The sequence below is a fragment of the Sprattus sprattus genome (genome assembly GCF_963457725.1).
Source record: "Sprattus sprattus genome assembly, chromosome: 11".
Lineage (NCBI taxonomy): Eukaryota > Metazoa > Chordata > Actinopteri > Clupeiformes > Clupeidae > Sprattus > Sprattus sprattus.
The window spans coordinates 5020456-5042515 of NC_137909.1; the positions used below are offsets into that span (position 1 = coordinate 5020456).

The 22060-nt window shown below is 41.4% G+C and overlaps 1 protein-coding gene across 11 annotated transcripts in view; it reads right to left on the reverse strand.

Moving 5' to 3' along the window:
• nedd4l (NEDD4 like E3 ubiquitin protein ligase) overlaps positions 1–22060 on the reverse strand; it is an 86622-nt gene that overhangs the window by 29747 nt on the left and 34815 nt on the right. For 6 of the 11 annotated variants that reach the window (XM_080847722.1, XM_080847721.1, XM_080847726.1 and 3 more), the window contains exons 1-3: positions 9898–11358; positions 9210–9269; positions 3833–3883 (exon numbers count right to left, since the gene is read on the reverse strand). In XM_080847722.1, the coding sequence (XP_080703848.1) occupies positions 3833–3883; positions 9210–9269; positions 9898–10962 (1176 nt within the window). In that variant the 5' untranslated portion in view covers positions 10963–11358. Of the gene's footprint in view, positions 1–3832; positions 3884–9191; positions 9270–9897; positions 11359–15493; positions 15548–18373; positions 18413–21306; positions 21389–22060 lie in introns of those variants that run through there. The other 5 variants (XM_080847718.1, XM_080847727.1, XM_080847724.1 and 2 more) reach the window with 3 other exon arrangements.

Sequence of the window (22060 nt, forward strand, 5' to 3'; positions counted from 1 at the left end):
TCACCTCAGATTCTTCAGCATTAAAAGTCCAACAGATATTCAAATCCCCACAGTATAAAAGCTAAATGACAACCAACTGGTCGAGGGTTGGTGGGCCACTGGATCATATCCACTGAGTTCTTACACAACAGCCCTCTCCTGTTACATATTTAACTGCCCGCAGGTTGTACAGTCATGGCAGAGGAGGACCTGTCATTAGTGGCTTCTGAGGAATCAGAGGACTTTGTGCTCTGCCAGAGTGGAGAGACAATACCATGCATTGGTCTGAGAAGCTACAAAAAGAGATGAATGTGCTTGACTTTGTGAAGCAAGTTAATATTATAATGTTAGTGTTTTTTTTAGTTATTTTAAATGATCATTTATAGTTTAATGTGAACAAACTAATCTCAATAGAAGAGGGACTCAATCTCAGTTGCCAATGTCCAAGGCAGAGTTTAACCGTTTAAGGTATGTTTTTGTAGGTAGCTATTTTTCATAACATCATCCAACTCATTTTGATGGTTGTGAAGTAGAGATTTAATTTCACTAGTCACCCAGGCTATACAGTGCCCTCCACAATTATTGGCGCCCCTAATGAATAAGAGCGAAACAGGCTATGAAAAAATATGTCTGCTGTTTATCCTCTCAGTCTTTCACTCGAAATATACACAAAAATCTTACCTTTTCATTGAAGTAAAATTATAAAACATTTTTAAAAAAACATTTTTTCAAAAAACATTTGTGCCACAATTATTGGCACCCCTTAATGTAATGTTTTGTGCAGCCTCCATTTGCCAAGATAATAACTCTAAGTCTTATCCTATAATGCGTGATGAGGTTGGTGAACACATGGCACGGGATCTGAGACCATTCCTTCATGCAGTATCTCTCCAGATCCTTCAGAATCTGAGGTCAAAGTTTGTAGACTTGGCTACAGTTCTTCCCACGGATTTTCTATGGGGTTTAGGTCAGGGGACTGTGATGGCCATGGCAAAACCTTTATTCTGTGGTCCGTGAACCATTTTTGTGTTGATTTTGAGGTGTGCATTGGATCATTGTCCTGCTGGAAGGTCCAACCACGGCCCATTTTAAGGCTTACTGGAGGGGGCTGTTAGGTCTTCATTTACTATCTGCTGGTATTTGATGGAGTCCATGATACCATGTATCCTAACAAGATGTCCAGGGCCTTTGGAAGAAAAACAGCCCTACATCATCAAAGATCCGCCACTATACTTCACATTGGTTATGGGGTGCTTTTCTATATGGCTAGCTTTCTGTCTACGCCAAACCCACCTTTGATATTTGTTGCCAAAAAGCTTTATTTTGGTCTCATCTGACTCATCTAACTCGGTCCCATTGAAAGTCTGACTTACATTTGGCAAACTGTAGGCGCTTTTGTTTGTTGTTGATTGATAGCAGAGGCTTTTTTCTGGCAACCCTCCAAAGCAACTTGTGGTGATGTAGGTTGCGTCTGATGGTAGTTTTGGAGACTTTCTGACCCCAATACTCAACTAACCTCTGCAATTCTCCAGCTGTGATCCTTGGAGATTATTTTGCCAGTAGAACCATCACCCTCACGGTGCGTGGGGTCAATGTACAGACACGTCCTCTTCCAGGCTGATTCTTAACATCTCCTGTCGCTTTAAACTTCTTAATTATTTCCATGATAGTGGAAATGGGTATTTTCAACTGTTTAGAGATTTTCTTGTGTCCATTTCTTGATTTGTGCAGCTCAACAACTTTTCGTCGCACATCGTCACTGTGTTATTTGGGTCTTTCCCATAGTGATGAATGACTTATGGAATTTGGCCTGTGTCACTTCATATTTGTACGCTAGTGGAACTGGAAGTCATGGTTGACCTCATAAGAGTTCCTTATCAAACAGGTGAACTTAAAAATGTCAAACACTCACTGTACTTCATACTTATATTTGAATTAAAGATTTTTCTAGGGGTGCCAATAATTGTGGCACACATGTTTTGGGGGAAAATATTGATTTAATGTCAACAGTTTTTTTTTTCTTTCAACAATTTTACTTCAAAGAAAAGGTCAGATTTTTGTGAATATTTTGAGTGAAAGACCAAGAGGATAAAGAGCAAAGACATATTTTTTTATAGCCTGTTTAGCTCATATTCACTCGGGGTGCCAATATTTGTGGAGGGCACTGTATATCATGTCGTTTTGTGCTGCAGGTCGAAACCTGCGAAAATGTCAGAATGTGAAGACGCTACCATTCAGCTAAAAAGTTAGCTAGCTTTCAATAGTGTAGAGCTGTAATGACCGATTATTTTGATATTCGATTAATCTGTGGATTATGTTTTTGATTAATCTATCAGTTGAAGTACTTTTAAAATGAAATATTTTATAATTTTTACATTTCAAGATTTGTACACTAACCATGCTTTTTTTTTTTACATTAAACAGAGGTTAAAATAAACAAAGCCATGAAACATTTTACTCAATACATTACTACATATTTTCTTTTTAGTGTATTGTATTGTTGTGTTGTCATGTGTTGTCCCTTGTGGCATCAACAGGAGCAGCGCTACACATTTTGTTGTACGCAAATACAATGACAATAAAGGCTTTTCATTTTATTTCATTGATGCATTTGTAGTCGCTTTAAAAACAGTTTCATAGAGATGCTGTGCCCCTCAGCTACCTGGGGTGAAATTTCACGTTTCATAAACATTCATGATAAAACATCATGGTCGTTACTTAGTTGGTGTTGACGTGGCCAACATTTCCTTAGAAATACCATTTTAAAGGCCAGCCAAAGTGTGAATCCCTCCTGCTTTAGACCTAGCATTAGCATCTCATCTGATCAGTCATCTGTCAAAGTGTTAAGCCAAGTTTGGTCCAGTGCTGTGGGCTTGTGGATGTGCATAGCCACACCGCTGCTGACAACAATCCTCAGTGGAATGGGTGACACTTCAGAGTTAAGCATAGAGAACAATAAAACATACACTCCAACCGAGTTTGATGTCAATGCACGACTTATTTGGAAGTGAGGAATAGCATAATCTATTCTAGTGGCTTTAACATCACACGATTCAGCGTGTCTAACAAGAGGAAACTTATCACTTATTATCTACATCACATAGCATTTGCTGCAGACATAGAAAACAGTAATCAGTAAAAAAAAAAATGTCTCATCAGTTTGAATCATGGGCAAGCAGTGACTATCACTGTCAAGATGGATGTCCATTTTGCTAATCTGTGTCAATTATAATTGTCTGCATAGTCTGTAATTAACACCAACATAGCGAATTAGTATCACAAAAAGATATGGTCACCAAGTTGAATATCATCCTTTCGGTGAAAATTCCCTAATTTTTAGAAAGTCATGCAAGCAGATGCATTGCATTGCTAATCGTACTTAATTTGACTTTGAACTTAAGTTAACGAAGTCTCCTTCCCCAGAGTCGGCACGTTTCCTTTTCAAATGCCTGCATATGTACTCCCGTACTGGTGCATTCACTTTGCATCGTTGCAATGCAGTTGATGACCCTCTTAGCAGAGGTCAGGGTTTTTATTGTATTGTGGCTGTTTTAGGGAGAGAGAGAGCAAATGTGCCTGCAAGTCTGATTGCCGGCTGGGCTCAAGGGAGCCCTGTCTACGACCTGCCCCTCTGTTTACATTCCACTTGGCCTTCTTTCCACTCCGTACAGGGAGGTGCTCCCTGCATAAGGGACATCTAATTACAAACAACTGCCTACCCGACACCATGAGGATGATCCCTAAAGCTCTCCATCATGTTGTCTCACTCCCTGATACTGCCTTGTTGTAACTTCTTACAGCTGACAGAAAGCAAAAATCCACACAATACATAACAGAACAAATGTGTACTCACCGGCAAATGATTAAGAGGTACATCAACCTGTCCAAGAAAGTCATCTCTTGTCTGCAAAAAGTAATAGATTAAAAGAGACAGAAAGATTTTGATATAGAGAATGGAGAAAGAAAGAGGCAGAGAGAAAGAGAGAGAGAGAGCGAGGTCAATATGTGAAGCGCTATCCAAATGTTTGGCTGCCAGTTAGTGGAATGGCTGAGTGCCAGAAGGGCTGATAGGGGAAAACCACAATGATGAGGGGAATTATACACCTGTGTGACCCAGCAGAGGAATGTGTGTAATCAGCAGGATGCAGAGAGAGAGAGACAGAAGTGGAAGAGAGTGAGAAGAGAGAGAGAGAGAGAGAGAGAGAGAGAGAGAGAGAGAGAGACCGGCAGGGTAATGGACAGCCAGGAGCAGCTTGTGCACCAAGAGGTAATGCTTCAGCAGGGAGTGAAACCCAGAGAGGACCAGAGAGGCTCAGAGAGGGGTAGAACCAGGGGTGGAGCGCAAGATCAGGTGATCCCCCATTTGTTAAGCCACCCACATCTGAACCAAAACGGTGAGACTGACAGGTGTGACTGACAAATGACTGAACCACTCTAGAGGAGTGGATTACCTGTCTGGGGTTGACATGCCCATTCTTGGAGCGACCGAGACCAAAGTGTGCCTGTATGTGGAACAAACTGGTTTAAGAAGAGCAAGGGGCAGCACACACAGCCACATCACACGTCTTCATGGACTTACAATGGGCCGCTCAGCAAGAAGTCTCAACCAATATCCAATGAGGTGTATTCAGTAGAAACCCTTCAAGCTCAAACCATAGAGGCACTATGTCATCACAGTATAACATCATAGCTATGGTCTGACCACAAGCAGGAGCAGGAGTGCCGGAGATTATCATAGGTATGATGTTCTTAGCAATAACAACAAAAATGTGGTTTTAAAAAGATACAAACTCAAAAAGGAAAACAAGAAGCTTCCAGATATTTGTTGAAAAATTGGTGACTCCTGTTCAGCACAATGTGAAAAAAGAAACAAACACAAACTCCTATACAGGCAGACAGTATAAGTATAGTAGTAGTAAAGTAAAATGGGTAAGACCGGGTGATGAGATCACAATGGTATCACACACATTTGCTTCTCAAAATAAATACATTCAATAATTCAAATAACACTTGCATTCAGGGACAATAAACGAAAGCTCAAAACTGCCCTGAGACTGGTTCTTGTTCAAGACTCTGACACAACCTTTCATTTAAGGCCGATGCAAAAGAAGAGGAGTCTTAGAAATCATCAAGAAAGAGACAAACTGTAGATCTAGAACAAAACCTACCAGAGCTAACCAGAGCTATATGTATTTGGCAAAGTCACTAGAAACTTCCAGTAAGTGACTCCGCTGACTCAGGAGCCTCCAGATCCATTGCACAAACAAAGGTTCCAGACTCTCTCTCGCAGTACCGACATATGCATGACTAACACTTAGCACAGTAGTCCTGTTTTCTCTTCCAGTTTACACCCAAGACATTCATAAATAAAAGGTTATATGAGTCAGTCCATAATAGCGAGTGCACTTTGAGTCACAAATTCTTCAGAAGCACCAACACCATACTGAACAACACTGGCACTGTGTAGAGGACAGATGAAGCAGAGAGATGTGGGGTACTTAAGGAATCATTTTAACAAACAATAAAGCCTTTTGATATCTCCTTAAACATACGGTTATCCTTATCTATACGTAACCTGCAGCCTAATTCTATGGGGCCATGCTTGATATGCAGCTGTCTATATTACACAGACACAAATCTATTGGGATAAAGGGGAAATCAGTGGTAAGGAGTAAGAAACAAAGGGAAACTGGGGAGAAAAGCTCAAAGGAGACGGAAGACATGGGTGAGACTCTCCAAATGGAGGAAGCTGGCTGTTATTTTTAGCCATTTGGTTGTTAAATCTAAGAGCTCTGTCCACATAATCCCAGTATCACTGAAAAGGTTATGTTATAATGCCACACAACCCCAGTATCACTGAAAAGGGTATGTTATAATGACACATAACCCCATTATCACTGAAAAGGTTGTTATAATTCCACGTAACCCCAGTATCACTGAAAAGGGTATGTTATAGTTCCACATAACCCCAGTATCACTGAAAAGGGTATGTTATAATGACACATAACCCCATTATCACTGAAAAGGTTATGTTATAATGCCACATAACCCCAGTATCACTGAAAAGGGTATGTTATAATGACACATAACCCCATTATCACTGAAAAGGTTATGTTATAATGACACATAACCCCATTATCACTGAAAAGGTTGTTATAATTCCACGTAACCCCAGTATCACTGAAAAGGGTATGTTATAATGCCACATAACCCCAGTATCACTGAAAAGGTTATATTATAATCACACATAACCCCAGTATCACTGAAAAGGTTATGTTATAATGCCACATAACCCCAATATCACTGAAAAGGTTATGTTATAATTAGATCTGTGAAAAATAACGCGTTAACGCGTTATGATTAATTTACAGGATTAATGCCTTATTTTTTTAACTCATTTAACGCATGTGCCGAATGAGCTTCCAATAAACCATTGACCGTTCGCGAAACTCCTCCCTAGAACGCCCCTCGTCCAATCCTACCTGAGCAACCTCTACTAAGAGAAGAGGGTCAGACAACCTTGAGGTGTGATGAGCATGTTGAAACGGTGTTCATACGGGACTTGTAGATCTGACCCAAGGTACACTGAGATTTTAGCGCGACACATTTTTTTTTTTAACAAAACGCCCCAAAAGGCCATTATGAACTTTTTTATTTTAATCTTTGCAGCATTTTGTGAACGGGCAACCTGCTCCTGGGTATCCCAAGGTATGTGTGGTGTAGTGAAGCTTCAGAATAACGACAAGCAGGATGATATTAACACTCTTTACTGAGAACTGTCAGCAGCATGAAAGTACGTGACTAGTAGCGTTGAGGTTCACTCTTCTTCTGCTCTATGTACGTAAATTAGCTAGGATTGATTGCGGAACAAATTTAAATAATTTCACAGCCCTAGTTATAATGCCACATAACCCCAGTATCACTGCCAGTTTCCTGCACCAATGTCAGCAGATGGACATCATCTAAAGCGGGGGTCTCAAACTCAGGCCCGCAAGCCAATTCCGGCCCCCGAAACAACTTTATCCGGCCCACATAAAAAAAAAGGGCCACCCCAAAGTTTACCGTAAAAATCTGGCCCCCCAATGACAAGACTGGACGCTCATCGGCCCCCGGGTAATTTTAGCTTGAGACCCCTGATCTAAAGTAATTAGGAGACCCCCCTGTAAATATTGTCTGTACAAGCAGTGGTGGCTGGTGCCCTTACAGCAAAATTCATGAACTTATGTTATCTGTGTAGGTAGGCGACTCAACAAAATTAGCATGATGCAATCAAATCACGTTTGAGTTAGCTAGCTAGCATTGTATTTTCACAATGTAAGCCGGGTAGCCAGCTAGTCACATAACACCACCCTACCTGACAGTTAACTTGCAAACCAAATGTAGCTCACCAAACTCTTCGTATGTCTTCATAAAAAGTCATCAAAGTAAATGTGAAAAACACACAACTGACTGTGTTACATGCTAATCATATATGTATATTACAGTTGAATAAACTAGTGTGCTACCTCCATATTTAACATGTATTTAAAGATTCTAAAAATCTTTGTATGAAACATTTAACAGCTGAATGCTGCCATGTACTTTGTCCAGCCCCTTTGTGCAATCTTCAGAGATGCCGTGGGTCCAGGCAATACCAAACTAATTTATGAAAGACTACTGTCCTATTAACCTTGAGATATTTTCAACTGAATAAAATGCATTCACATCCCTCTCACAGACTTCAAGTGAAGCCGACCGTCCAAACTTGTCCCGAAATGATGAGATCACAGCTAAATATCCAATAAACATTGATCTTTTCTACCTCTAAATTAAGTGTACTTTGAGATGATGCTTGCCATCAATGAGGTCCTATGGGTTTTGTTTCCACTGCATATTGTGGTTAAAAGAACGCAAGTTAAATTAAACTAACAAATAGTACGGCTGTTCTGACAGATACTGAACCTGTCTATTCTGGAAATATATTAATGTGAATGAACAGTGGTGACAAATATTTACATACTGAGAGATATTCTACTGACGCATTTAAAAGGGAAAAAAAATGAAGGGGAAGCCGTGCAGTCTTAAAGCAATCACCACTGCTCTCTTGTGAATGGCAAGTACATCTGGCAAGTCCACACAAGTACGTACATGAGCCAACTGCAGATGGCTAAAAAGTAGACAGAAGCAGTAGCGCCTGACTGTACTTGTGTGGAATTCTTAAAGAAGGAAGGTGTAATCCACAGGTCAGTAACATAAGGAGATTTTCATTTCTCCATCATCTTCACACGCTATAGCAAATACTCGAAGAAATTATAATAACATGATTAAAACAGCCTCTGATCAAGTATAATTGATCTCCTTCATCTTCTCTCAAGAGTGTGCTATCCTTTCAAACTGTTGCAGGATTGTAATAACAAATCAAGCGTTAGCTTGTCAAATAATGTATCTTATGCTATGCTAATGCTAAAGCTATTCCCATCATATCTGCTGTTACCCACGTCCAGGAAACAGAAGTGGGACACCAACGTAGAGGTCTGATGAGTTCTGCACATTTGAGACATCCGGATGCCTTCCCGCTCCTCTTCCAGTAATGTCATTCAGACAGGTACTGGAAATAGTCAGCCATGCTTCCTTAAGCTTCTGTGGAAAACCTGAGATGGAGCTTTGAGTGACATCACCTGTTTCAGGACTCCAGAGGCAGTGGAATTTCTCACACAGTAGACTAGAAAGCTGACCATTGGAAAACAAAATGTCTTCTACATTTGAGAGGAGATTCTGCAGCAATGACACTGGGCTATATGAAGTGTCCCAGATAAGTATACCTCACTGATAAGGTTTAGAATAGCATGCATGGCACTGCATCCATCCTATGCAGTCTACACTACTCACATTCAGGCAATTACAGTGTTTATTCAGTACCCCTTCTGGTTAGGAGTAAACCTATTTTGACCGTGGTTGGGAGTCATAAGAGGATACTGAATAAAGAAAAAGACTGAATAAAGAGTAAATAAAATGTCCAACACCTCATTTCAAACTTGCCTGGCCTCAGCAAATGCAAAAGAAAAGCAACAGGAGAGTGTAAGCTTAAGAAAAAGCCTTTGATAGAAAAAAAGTTTGTGCCTTCAGAAGCTCAAGAAGTCTGCACGATGATCTGGGTTTTTTATATACACACTGCTGTTACTGAGTTACTGATGGCTTGTTAAATTTCATACGGTCAGTTTGCCAGTACTGACATCTTAGACCTTAATCACCATGGCTGCAGCTGTCATGAGAAACCCACGCCGATCCAGGCCAAAAGTAGACAGACCACTCTGAAAACCAACAACAACAACACTTCAACAGGAGACCAAATATAGCGCTATCTCTTTAAACGGGATTCAAAAGGCCCGAATTTCTCTCAAATAAAACTGTGAAAGATCTGTATGCCTGTTTGCTGGAGCAGGAAAAGCCATCGATGTGTGTAAAAGTTCAAATGCCTGTGGCCAGCATTCGAAGGCCTGTGTGGTTAAGCCTCACTCCTGGCCAGACCTTCATTGCATTTTTAGTTTTCAGAATGTGGCTAACCCTTTCCTGACTTCCCCTCTACATCCCTTTACTCCTAATTGTGGCTACTTACCTTTTCTACACTTAAAAAAACATTTATAGATCGAAAAATCTTTAATCAAATCAACCTTACATATTTCAGTAGCGGTGGGTGTGTAGATTACGACTGGTATCTTGTTTGGATTTCAACTGAAACTTGTTTCTTCCTTTTCTACACTTAATAAGATTAGTGCTGTTAGATATAAAGGGGAGTATAGCATTTATTTATTGATTATTTCATAGCTGATGGTAGATTTAAAAGCAGGACAGAATTGATCACTCACTGTGTCATTAAAGCAAGCCGATGACCGCGCAACACAGGGTGGTGTTAAGGATATGTTATGTCATTAAGCATACCTGAGGTTTTATCCTGACTGGTCCATTTCTCAAACTTGTATCCTGTGCTGACATTGGACAGTGATCTGCAGCCTGGCTAAAGTAGATTTTAAACTGGGGCTGTCTGAGTTTCTGCTCCTTTTGAATGTTAAATGTGCAGCCTTGAGCTCCATCCTCACTAGCATCTTCACTTTGAGTATCCATCTGCGGGGTGCTCCCCAAAAGATCTGGAGTGGACCCAGTCCGCCGAGGGATGGCATGGGGTTTAACTGGCTGAGAGGCGCTCCGTTCCAGGCGGATCCTGGGGTACCGTACAACACGTCCTCCCTTAGATCCAATGAAACCCAGGTTGATAGCCTCCTTCTGAACATCAGAATGTCTCGGCTGGTCCTGCTGAAGCTGAAACACAAGCCTCTGTGCCCCAGAGTCACCGTCCAAGTTCTGCTGGACAGACCAGCGGCATGGACCAGTCTGACTGTCTGATCCATAGGGCAGGATCCTTAGCTGCTGGACCTCTGATCCATCTGGGGAGTTTCTCTTGATGCGGAAACCTCCAATACTAATCCCAGGGGAGGTTCCGGAAGAATATTCATCCTGAATATCGCCAGGCCCCCCACTAAACACTCTCCTCTTTGGGAGTGCAGGCTCAGTATAAGGGTGTGTGTGCTCCACACTCATCCTTTGTGGGTATTCAGGTGGGGCATTCCAGCCAGGAGCAGGCTCTGTGTAGGCGGGGGCAGGTTCCTCTTGGTATGCAGGTGGGCAGTCCTGGTAAAGCGCATCATCTGCAGGTGTGCTGGAACGCTGGAGGGATATCTGCATAGAGGAGCTCTTGGTGGGCCGTGGCTCAGGAGAACTTTGGAGCTGTGGGATGAACATGGAGGAGCTACGCTTGAGCGAGGCGTCTCCTGCAGGCTGTGCCTCATAGAGCACCCTACCCTGCCCTGGCTGCATCTGGAAAGACATGGCTCCACCGGTGCAGCGGCACCCCATCCCATCCTCAATGCTTTTGTCGTCAGGCTCCTCCAGCTCAGGGGCTGTGTTACTGCGGCCGGCGCCAAAATACAACCGCAGCCGGTGGGACATTCTCTCGTCTTTCTGCCTTCTGAGCCAGCCCTGGGCTGCCAACGGCTAAACTACTCAAGAGGCAAATGAATCTCCCCTCCTTCCTAACCCCCTTTTGGTGTCTATACTTCTCTCTTGTAAATTTTTCACCCACCTTCACTCAAAGAAAAGACCAAGAATGAGAGCAGCAGCAGCAGCAACAGCTCACACCACAGTAACAGGAGAGGCACTGCCAGCGAACCAAAACTTCAGAGGACTAATTCCAGAAAGAAAGAGAGAGAGAGAGAGAGAGAGAGAGAGAGAGAGTGAGTGAGTGAGTGAGTGAGAGAAATAGAGAGAGAGAGGAGGGGCAGCATTAGAGGAAGGGAGAGAGGAGGAGAGATCCAGAAAGAGAAGGGGAAAATAAAAAGAGACTCCCATCTGCCAAACAGTTAGGACTGCGCGCCCGATAGCGACAGACAGCAGAAATAGCCGGAGTGACAAACAGCATTCCATAAATGATTGGATAAGGCCAGCCTTCGCTCTGCATGGGGGGGGTTAGGGTAGGGCACACAGAGTCATGTGACACAGATGACACCCACTTAGGTCCTGGATACTACACACCCATCACCCCCCACACCACCACCCTCTCTCAGCTGCTTCAAACCCATCAGAGGAAACTGGGCCCGTGGGGGGGAGGGGGGAGGGGCAGAGAGAGGGAGCGAGCAGGATACACAGAAAGAGTGAACACAAGCTCAGCTCAGAGTAACATAGAGTCATACATAGTCCAAGTATCATTCATCTGTATGTGAACATTCATCCCCTACATTAGAAACTTAGATCAAGACTAATCCAAATGTCTCTCCTCTCACATTTGATCTGAGAGAAATGCACTGTTTTAAGACGGCCATCCTCTCTCTAGGGTGGCCAGGAGAGACCATCATCTGCACAGGCAACATAACTTCAAGTCACAGAGCTCACGCTTTCCCTCGTTCCCCCGCTCTCCTTCCAACCCGCCTCACTCTTCTCCCTCCCCGAAGAGTCTGTTTTTATAAACATACTTCAGCTTTACTCACTCCTGACAGGCCAGGTGGTCTTGAGAAAGCCACCCTGCTCACTGTGCTGTTGGTACTGAGAGGAACACAGCACACATTAATGTATGATTACAGGAATTACTATGGAAAGCAACAAAACTACTGATCAACTTCTGAATATGTCTAACTAATAATGAGTTCTAAGTTGAACTTAAGTATAACTTTAGTTCATTTTAGTCCAAGGTATTTCTCACACTCAACCTAACTCAACATCAGAAAAGGACAACTGCTGGAGCATTAAACAGTTAAAAATAGAGCTATAATTAAGCAACGCAAATGGAATATCTTTAAAACTGTTAATGACTCTAAATGTATTTGGGATGCTAGAAGCAAACCCTAAAAAGCGCCCCAAATCACAGGTCTGAGGTCTTAGGCTGCCACTGAACAACCAGGCTATAGGGAGGATGGGAACAGATCTCGTTTGTGTGTGTGAGTGTTTGTAAGGATCTCTGGCCCTTTGATTCCTTGACAATGGTAAAGAGTTCACTGTGATGTAGCCCTGAGTAAGCGTGCAGTGGCCATAGTGGCTGCTTTGTGTTGGCAGTGAGGGAAATGCCTGTGCCCTCAGAATGGAACAACAGACAACAGACTGCAGTCCACGTCTTATGACGCATAGGTTAGGAGGTTGTGTACGTGTGTGTGTGTGTGTGTGTGTGTGTGTGTCTGTAAGGGAAGAAGGGGTGCATGTGTGTGTGTGCGCGAGAGAGAGAGAGAGAGAGAGAGAGAGAGAGAGAGAGAGAGAGAGAGAGAGAGAGTGAGGGAGAGACTGCAAGGCTTTAAGACTAATGTTTCATTCCCACTCACACTTAAATCCAGGCCAATTTACCATCATGGTGTAGTGTGGGGATGGAAGCTAAATGGCTAAGTGGAAGCCCCTGACATTCATGATAATCTTCTGACATGGCTCGAGTGGGAATTGGAACCATTGGATTAACATGTTCAAGACGACAAAGGGGGAGAGGGTGGGGGACTCTCCCTTTATTCATTACATTGATATCAGAGTAAGCCCTTGTCCCATTGATGTTCTAATTTTACTCTCGGGATTGTTTCATGCCTATGTTAAGCCATTTAACAACATCTGCAAGTTGTTGTGATCACTTTCAACCCAAGTCTGCTTTTTATTGGTGAGACGATTTTGAGGACTTAAACTTTGCTTCAGGCTATGCAGGGAACAGTGTTTACAGGTTGCTATGGTTGCCTAGTTGCTATGCTAGGTAGCATAGTCCCATTTGAAAGTTAAGTAGCTGACTATAAAATTGAAATAGGAAATGGCAGAAACTCTCAGGGTCCCCCAATGCAGCTTTTCCGCTTGGCCTCCAAATACATACATTTCATTTAACAGCTAATTAGTTCATATAAACCCTCTAGCAACTGCCAACTCTTAAGATTGTTCCCTAAGCTAGAGATAGGTAGGACAGTTCATAGCTAGGTTAACTGGCAAGAGACCTCAGGTTTTATATGTTTCGCAGAGGCTCGTGCTCTGTAAAATACAAATGAAATACAGTCTAATGGGATGATACCCGAAACTTTACCGTTATGGAATACTTAGTGGGAATGAAAATATGCTATCTGTCCTGTGTGTACCTGACACATTAATGGGAATAATTAGGATTGTCAATAGGATAGTGGGACGGTGGTGTGGGACAGTTGTCCACTGTGTGGCGTAAGCAGATGGCGTAAGCCATGGTGGCCTCACACCAAACGCAGGGCAGCATTCATCCCAGCTGAAATATTCTGCCTTCAACCGAATGGAGGATCGCTAATCAACTTGAATGGATGTTCACATTATGCACCTGTGTGCACATCAGGGTAACTAGTACTGCTAGTTAAAAATGGCTTTTTCTTTTTAAAGGGTGACAAATTGTGGTTGAAAGGGATGAACCGGACAAGCGAATACATTGAAAGTAGTCGTCATGATGGATCCGGTCTGAGGTTATAACAATCAAACAACAGCAACAACAAAACAAAAGATCTACCTATTATTATAATTCATTGTCTAAGAAATTCAAAAGACGCTTTATTGCTTTGCCTTTAACCAAAATGATTCAGATTAGCCAGCATTTTCATATGTGAAGGGACACACACTATATCCCCACCAGCAAAGTGAAGAAATGTACTAAAAATGGAAACAGCATACTATCTGCTAGCTTTTTGACATTTCTTGCTTCAGTTCTTGCCTTTAATCCGAAGAGCTGGTGTACAATGGAATGCTCAAACATTGTGGGTTATGGTGAACAACTTCAGATAAAGACAGAGATGTAGAGAGAGAGAGAGAGAGAGAAGGCCCCATTTGTTGATCTGTGAGAGAGCAGGCACTAGACTCAGGCATCTCTATACACAAACATATAAGGTAGTGGCTGAAGCCCTACACAGAGAGCAAGTCAGCAATGCCCTGCCAAACATGAATTGCCAACCACTCACCAGCAAAATGAAACGACTTGTGTTCCATAGCTGTGGTCTAAAACAAACATAAACATACATGCACGCGAACCAGAACAAACATTCTATTTCTCCAGTATTCCTGAATTTGTAGAATATTACTTAGGATTAACTATTACACTGCCAAGACCTCACATTCAGGTACGGATATTTAAGAGACCTGTCCGTCACTCTCTTGCGCCCACATGCTCACTCATTCCATGTTCCTCATTAAATGTTTGACTTCACAATGTGCAGAATGCATTCCACAGTAAGGACGACTGTAATGCAGATTATGTAAAAGAAGATTGAGGTTATTCTATTAATTGCTAGGCATACTCATCAAATAAGATCAGGGAGAAGAATACCGGTAGCTTCGCAGGTGACATTCAACAAAGGAGTCAGATTACTTTACATTTTAACAATCATACCAGTAAGCCTGATGTGACGTGACAAAACAAACAAAAAATAAATAACGAAATAAAAAGCCATCTAAACGATAAGAGCTGGTAAATAGAGTATTTGAGTCGTGAGGAAACAGCCTTTTGAGAGGCCACGGCAGAATCAAATTACCTTTGTGTGGCAAAGGAAGTTACACCACCAGCAAGATCCAAACAAACAGGCTAGATAGAGCTTCCATTGACCTTCTATATTAAACTAAACATGAGGACAATAAGGCTATTTGCAGAAAAACTAACTTAAGCACAGACTTAAGCCAAAAGGAGTATTACCAGAGGGTATCAGATGCACCAGAACACTGAGTCCTGCATCTAGGATCTGGGCAAGAGGACTGCAGGCCTTTAGACTTGTCTTATTGAAAGCATAAAGGAAAAGATAGGATATCTGAATCATGAATTACACACTGAGGTTGTGAGGGCCGAGGGATTCATCTGTAGATTGAGCAGAAGATGTAAACTATAAAAGTAGGTTGGGTTGGCAATTCTAATACATGCATAATCAGCAGAAGCTGGAGGTAAGGCATGGCAAATTATTAGGGCTAAGCTTCCAGAATGTGTGGGTGAAAAGCAGCATGAGAACCAGGCATAATTGCTGCCGCTTACCAGTCTGTTCTCATCAAACACTTCAAGCATCAGGCGATGATTCTGAGGGCAGACCTTGAGGGGAAGCAGAGAGAAAAAAAACACTACATCAGAGAGTATAAATTCTGGACAACATGGTGACCTACACAGACACTACTAAGCCTACAACTCACTCGGAATCATACAAGCACGTACATGTTCACAGCCATGTACACAAACTGAAATGTGAATACACAGAGTGACTGTAGTGCTGCACGATTTGGTAAAAGTCGTTTTGTGATCATTGAGGACATTATTGTGATTATTGTTTAATCACAGAGGGCATCATGACTTTACTTGCATGGGCTAAACTGTACATAAGACAGGCATGTGAACTACATTGTTATATTTTATATAACTGGGCAATCAAAACAATTAGTATGATATTCCCCTGTAAAGAAAAGGTAGACATTCAGGGTGAGAACTGACTTCCCCTGAAACCCCTTCATCATCGCCCTTCCTGTGTTGTCTGCAATGGCTTACAATGGTGCTGGCCCTCAGCCTTCTCTATGCTTGCCTCGAACACATGGATAGGCTAGGCACATAGGAAATCTAGGCAACACACCTGGTCTATCCTCAGCATTAAGGGGAACTATTCTTCCTTTCCATACAACTCAAATTATGTTAAATATGGACAGAACGAAACAAAACAGATGACCTATGATAAAACTGTATCAAATTACGAGTTTACTCCGACAGCAATGTACTGCCAACAAGAGTCCCTGGCATATTTGGCCACCATGGTGTTTATTTAAATTCTTTATAGCCATGAATTATTACCGTGTATTCCTCCTGCGTGAGGAATTGGTTATAAACTCAGCCTGTGTGGGTGAATGTGCGAGAGTTTGTAAACCCTGAATTCCCTTGATAACCCGGAGATAAATCTGAGCAGGTTAGACTCCCTTTGTTGGACATAGGGGTGTAAATCTCTCATGACTAAAAATGTTTCGATTCGTGTCTCTATACATGGGCACGACACGATACAAGAAAAGATGCACGTTGATAAAAAACGATTCAGTATGATTGGATGGGATGCGATTCGATGCAGTTCAATTATTGAAAACACTAAGTTGTGAGGAAACAATGGACCTCATTCTCGAACAGTATCTTAAGGTTCTTATTAATAAATATCTTCATACCAACATCAGAAAAGATTCATGAACGCCTGGAAATGTGTTCTAAATTGAACTTTCTCATGCACCTGAACTTGCATACAGAAACCCCCACAAGCTCTTTATAAGGGCATGCTATTGCAACGTGTGCACATTCCACAGGCAACGCGAAAGCAACTTCAGAGACTAATCAAAATAATTTCAAAGCAAGCACCGGTAAACCCAGCAGTGTTTCCGTTGTCCGGGAAACACAATCGTAATTTGAGAATAACCCTAATATTTAGGGCTATAAAGCAACATGCACTGCTGCTATTAAACAACACATATGCTGCATTTTAAATAGAGCGCAAACAGTCGGTTATAAACAAGGAGCAAACTGAGTGAGAAGGATCTAACATGGCCATGCAGACTAGCCTTAAAAGCTTTTTTCAGAGGACAAACACAACTGATTAGGGTGAATCGTCTGATTAGGGATATTTTATAATGATTTAAATCCGAGGATGTCTGTAGAAACACGCAATCAACACCGATGTATCTTCCTTGGCTGAAGTAGCTAGCATAGCATTGGCCATTGAAAATGAGTAGCTTTGCTAGCACAGCATTGGCCATTCAACTGAATGAAAGTTGTAATCTGTCATTCTCTCCAGGTCTTGACTGAGAATACAGCCTGATTGGTTTATGCTATGCAGGCTTTGGCCAATGACAGGCTGTCATTGTTCTGACTGAGATCAGATGCAACAGGCCAGCAAGTGTTTTGTGTTTAAGAAAACGGAGGGACAGACGCTTGTGAACCGATTCATATCTTTTAAATCGGGCAAAGACCGGTTCATGAAATTTAAAACCGATACGGGACTTCACGCATCGATGTAGTCGTATCTTACACGCTAAAAACGGATATCGATACGTATCGGTTATTTTTTACACCCCTAGTAGGACAGGTTCCTAGTCTACACATCAAAAGGTGCACATGCTTCACTGCCTAGAGACAGACTGGTCATCTCTTTATTATGGGCGTAGATAATGAACAGACTGGTCATCTATTTATTATGGCGTAGAATAGATAATGAACAGACTGGTCATCTCTTTATTATGGCCGTAGATAATGAACAGACTGTACACAAACAGACATGCACATTTTTTTTATTTCATTAATTGCACAGGCTGACATCGCAATTGTGCTTAAATTAATCGTCCAACACTAAGTGACAGTGAAGTCAGTGAGTGCAATATATTATATACAACACAACATCAAAAACCAATATGTTATATACATAACACAACTTCAAAAAACAAAATGTTATATTTAACACAACCCTTAAAAAAAACAATATATTATATATAACACAACTTCAAAAACCAATTTCAGCCCAGCATTTGTGAAGATGTACAGGTGGCTTGAAAATAATGATGAAATCGCACACGCTTGCTACAAATTCCATAGAGCATGAGATCTTCTGAAGATAGTTCCTGAAAATCACATTAATGTGAACCACCTCATAAAAAAACAGGCAATGTGCTTTATTACATGGGCGCAAGGCTAGAAATGAAGTCTTATTATTTTCCACCCATCAGCACTGCAGCGTGGATGTGACATCCCCCCAAAAACCAAGTCACTGAGAAACCCTCTGTCTGCCTTCTCTACAATTGGCCTGAGAGTAGTCAAAGCCTGAACACACAAACCGCTCAAAAACACAGAAACATGCATTCACAGCCCGGACACAACACTGGGGAGCATATGGCAGGTACTCACTCTGAAATAGAACTCCTCGTTCCATTTGGGGTTCAGGGTCTGTGGGGGAAATGCAAAAAAAGAGCAAGAACTTCACATCAGACTCCACACATCAATCACTCCATTACTAAATAATAAATCATTGTATAAATAAGAAAGCATGTTCATAAAGCTGTACGTATGCCTCCCAGCCCACATGTCCACAGGTAAAAAAGGAGACGGGGATTAAAATGGGATCGGTGTACATGGAGAGTGTGGGAAAAACAGGGAAGGCGAACAGAAGTAGAATAACAATCTGCACATGTCCTGTAGGCCTACTGATTTGCAATACGGTAAAGGACAGAGTCATTATCCAGCATGACTGACATAATCTGACTGACCAATTAAAATACCTAGCGAGAAACGCGCACACACACAGAAGTTCGATGTTTAATGTGGTTGATAAGTTTAATCAATCTGACACCTCTGTGACAAAAGCCTATAAAATAGTCCAGTTATTTAAGATAAATGAAATGCATCTTTAACAGAGGCCTGTCTGATTAATAAAGATTCCACATGCCTGTTAAAATTGCACCTATAAAGATGCTATATAAAACTCCACTTGGGATCAGGTGTGATCTTTATGCCACTCCCACTGTGAGTGCATTCAAACTGAAGCATGAAGCTGAGATCTACATCAGTCTTCTACTGATGCAAAAGACATAGCCATGTTTCTACTATCAGGCCAAATCTAGGCAAGCTAGTGCATGCTAACGCCAGTTGCGTTTCTATTGTCACTTCCGGGGCTTGATCGTGCCTCCTCGGGGCTCAAGGCCAGGGCCTTTTGACCTGCGGAATACCCTTGGGCCTTGAACTTGCCCTGGATGTGTTACATGACGCAGGCAGGCTATAGACACATCACCAGTGGATCAAACCTATATATAGAAATCTATATCAAACATATTTCAACACAAAACAATGCTGGTTTAAATTAACACAATAGGATTCTTTTAACCATCAAATTCAGATTGGATTATCATTAATTTGAATTTATTGCAAGAAACAATTATATGCTATCCCACATAGGTCACTGCTGTCCCAACCATGGAACGTTGTTTAATCATTTAATTAACGAAAAATTTAAATTATGGTTGTTCAAGCTAATTGTTCAAGCTTATTGCATGAATGGTGAGCCATGGTGTGCTTTAAACACAGGCTAACATTAACTTCACTTATGTAAACAATTGAGACTAGCTTGCTATCTAACGTGAACTACGCTGGCTTATGTTAGAGCCCCGTCTTCGGGCTAGCTGTGATATGGGTTGCTGAACTATTCCAGTACATGACAGTTCTAAGGAATAGAGGAGTCAGACAAATCTGTTTACCGATGATGGATATGCTTTGTTAACTGAACAGTCCACAAAGCGAAGATCAACACTTCAACAGCCACTTCGGTTTCAATTATATTCCTTTTTCTTATTCTGCTGTAGGTCATAGGTGCCTCTAATTTAGACTTTAGCGCATAATATCTCAACTTGAACTTCCCTCTCGCATGTGAAATGGGTGGCTGCATAATGCGTACACCAAGGAGGCATGCTATGGGCGTTTTTAGTGCAATACTGTGGGGCTATCAGCCCGATAGTAGAAAAGCAAATGTTTTTTATCCGTGTCGGCTTGAAGCCTCAAGGCATTAGCCCCGGTTGACCCGAGGATAGCCCTAGCTCACACTGGCCCGATAGTGGAATCAAGGTTATTCACATGTGCTTGGGATCTAGGCCCAAAGTAAGTATCTGACCAACACTCCCTGTAGTCACTAATTGTTAAGCCTGTTCCCTGCCTCTGTTCCTGCTTACAGGAATCTCACATGTCATTTTTTAGTTTGGTTTGGTGATCTTATACAGATCTGTCATATTATGTTGGCTGACTTACTCATAATGACTCCACTTTAGGATCCAATCAGATCAAAGTGTCTAATCAATGTGTTCTATAATACCTTACTTAAAATATTTGCTTGACAAAACAAATATTGTAAATCTTGAATTATTTTAATTAATCGTAGGATTTTTTTTGTAACTAATCAACACAAAGCCTCCACCTTGGGAAAAAAAGAAGGAGAAATGAATAGGTCCAGTAATCCTTTAGGGACAAAACTGCTTGTAAACACTGGATAGAGAGGAAGGAAATAATGTCTGTGTTTATGAGAGTGTGTGTGTGTGAGTGTGTCTTTCCAGTGGTTTGCTGACCAGTGCAATAACCACTGAAGACTCGTGAGACCTCTGGACACACACAGGCAAGACACATAAAAGCTATATTTATCCTGGGCAGATCAGAACTATTTGGCTTCCTATAGTAGCAAGGAGGGCGCTGTATCACACAGACACACACACACACACAAACACACACACACACACACACACACAAAATACTTCCTTGTTCATTATTTCAGTATTCTGAAAGAAACTGCTAAGCAAAATGAAGTAGAGCCATTAAAGACCTAAACACTCCAATGCTCAGGGCTTGCTGTCAAGAACATAAGAAACTCTTATAGTATAGTTATAATTAAGGTATTGAGCAGACGTTTTGTCTAAAGCGACTTACAAAACATTAAATAAAAAAAGTGAAACAACAATGGAAAAAAAAAAAACTTAAGCAATAAGCATAATGCAACTAAATTCATACAACTATTTTAAGTGGCATTAAAATAAAACCATAATGTATTACAACAACAACAACAATAATAATAATAATATTAATAATAATAATAATAATAACAACAATACCAAAACTGTTATAGAAAATGTATATTTACAAAGTATGCCTCAAATATATGAACAGCTGTGGTGTCAAAGTGCTCCCTCTGGTGTTTGTGGCATTCAGACTGAGTGGTGATGACTAATATTAGCAACATTATCAAAAACCTTAAGCATTCAAAGGTTTGTGAAGAATTGTACAGGAAGGACTGAAGACAGACTCACCTTTTTGATGGTTTTGGTCTGAACCAAGGCAAGCTCTTTGTTTTCAGTTGCCACATACAAGGACAGTTTAACATAGGGGTCACTATGAAGAAAGGAAGACAGACAGACAGAAGTGTTAATATGTTACAACAAAAAGCTCAATTCTGGGTTTTTCCATATTAATTTGTTAGACTCTGTCAAAAAAAGCTTCTGACCTCTGCTCACATGTAAAGAAGTACCCCTTACAGAGCGTCTTTACAATTTAAACAGGGACAATGTCTGGGTGAGGCAAGCATTTTGTCAGACACGCTCGCAAATCTTTGCGATTGCGATAACCTGTAACAAGACACAGCATCCAGCATCCCAGGTTACACTGAAGCCCTAATTTACTACAGATTTGCGAGCCAATGGCGAAGATGACGACAATTACTACATTACTGCAAACCAGCCTGCCACCTGATATACTAATGGTGTGCAACTTGGACTTTGCTCAGTGATTTTATGTGTAGGCCTATCACTTTAAATAGGTATGCATCTGGGTTGTAGGGAGGCAGGTGAACACACAAAAGGGGGAGGTTTGTTTTTCTCACAGTGGAGTGTTGAATGGAGAAGTGGCGGCAAGCTGAGTTCAAACCTTAATACGACTTAGACAGCCAAATGGCAGTTTTGGAATAACGATCTTTTTGTTTATATGTATGTTTATTGAAATACATTCAACCTACTGCATTCTCTGGACCGATCCATAAAGCAAGTTAAAGCAATACGGAGGAATTTA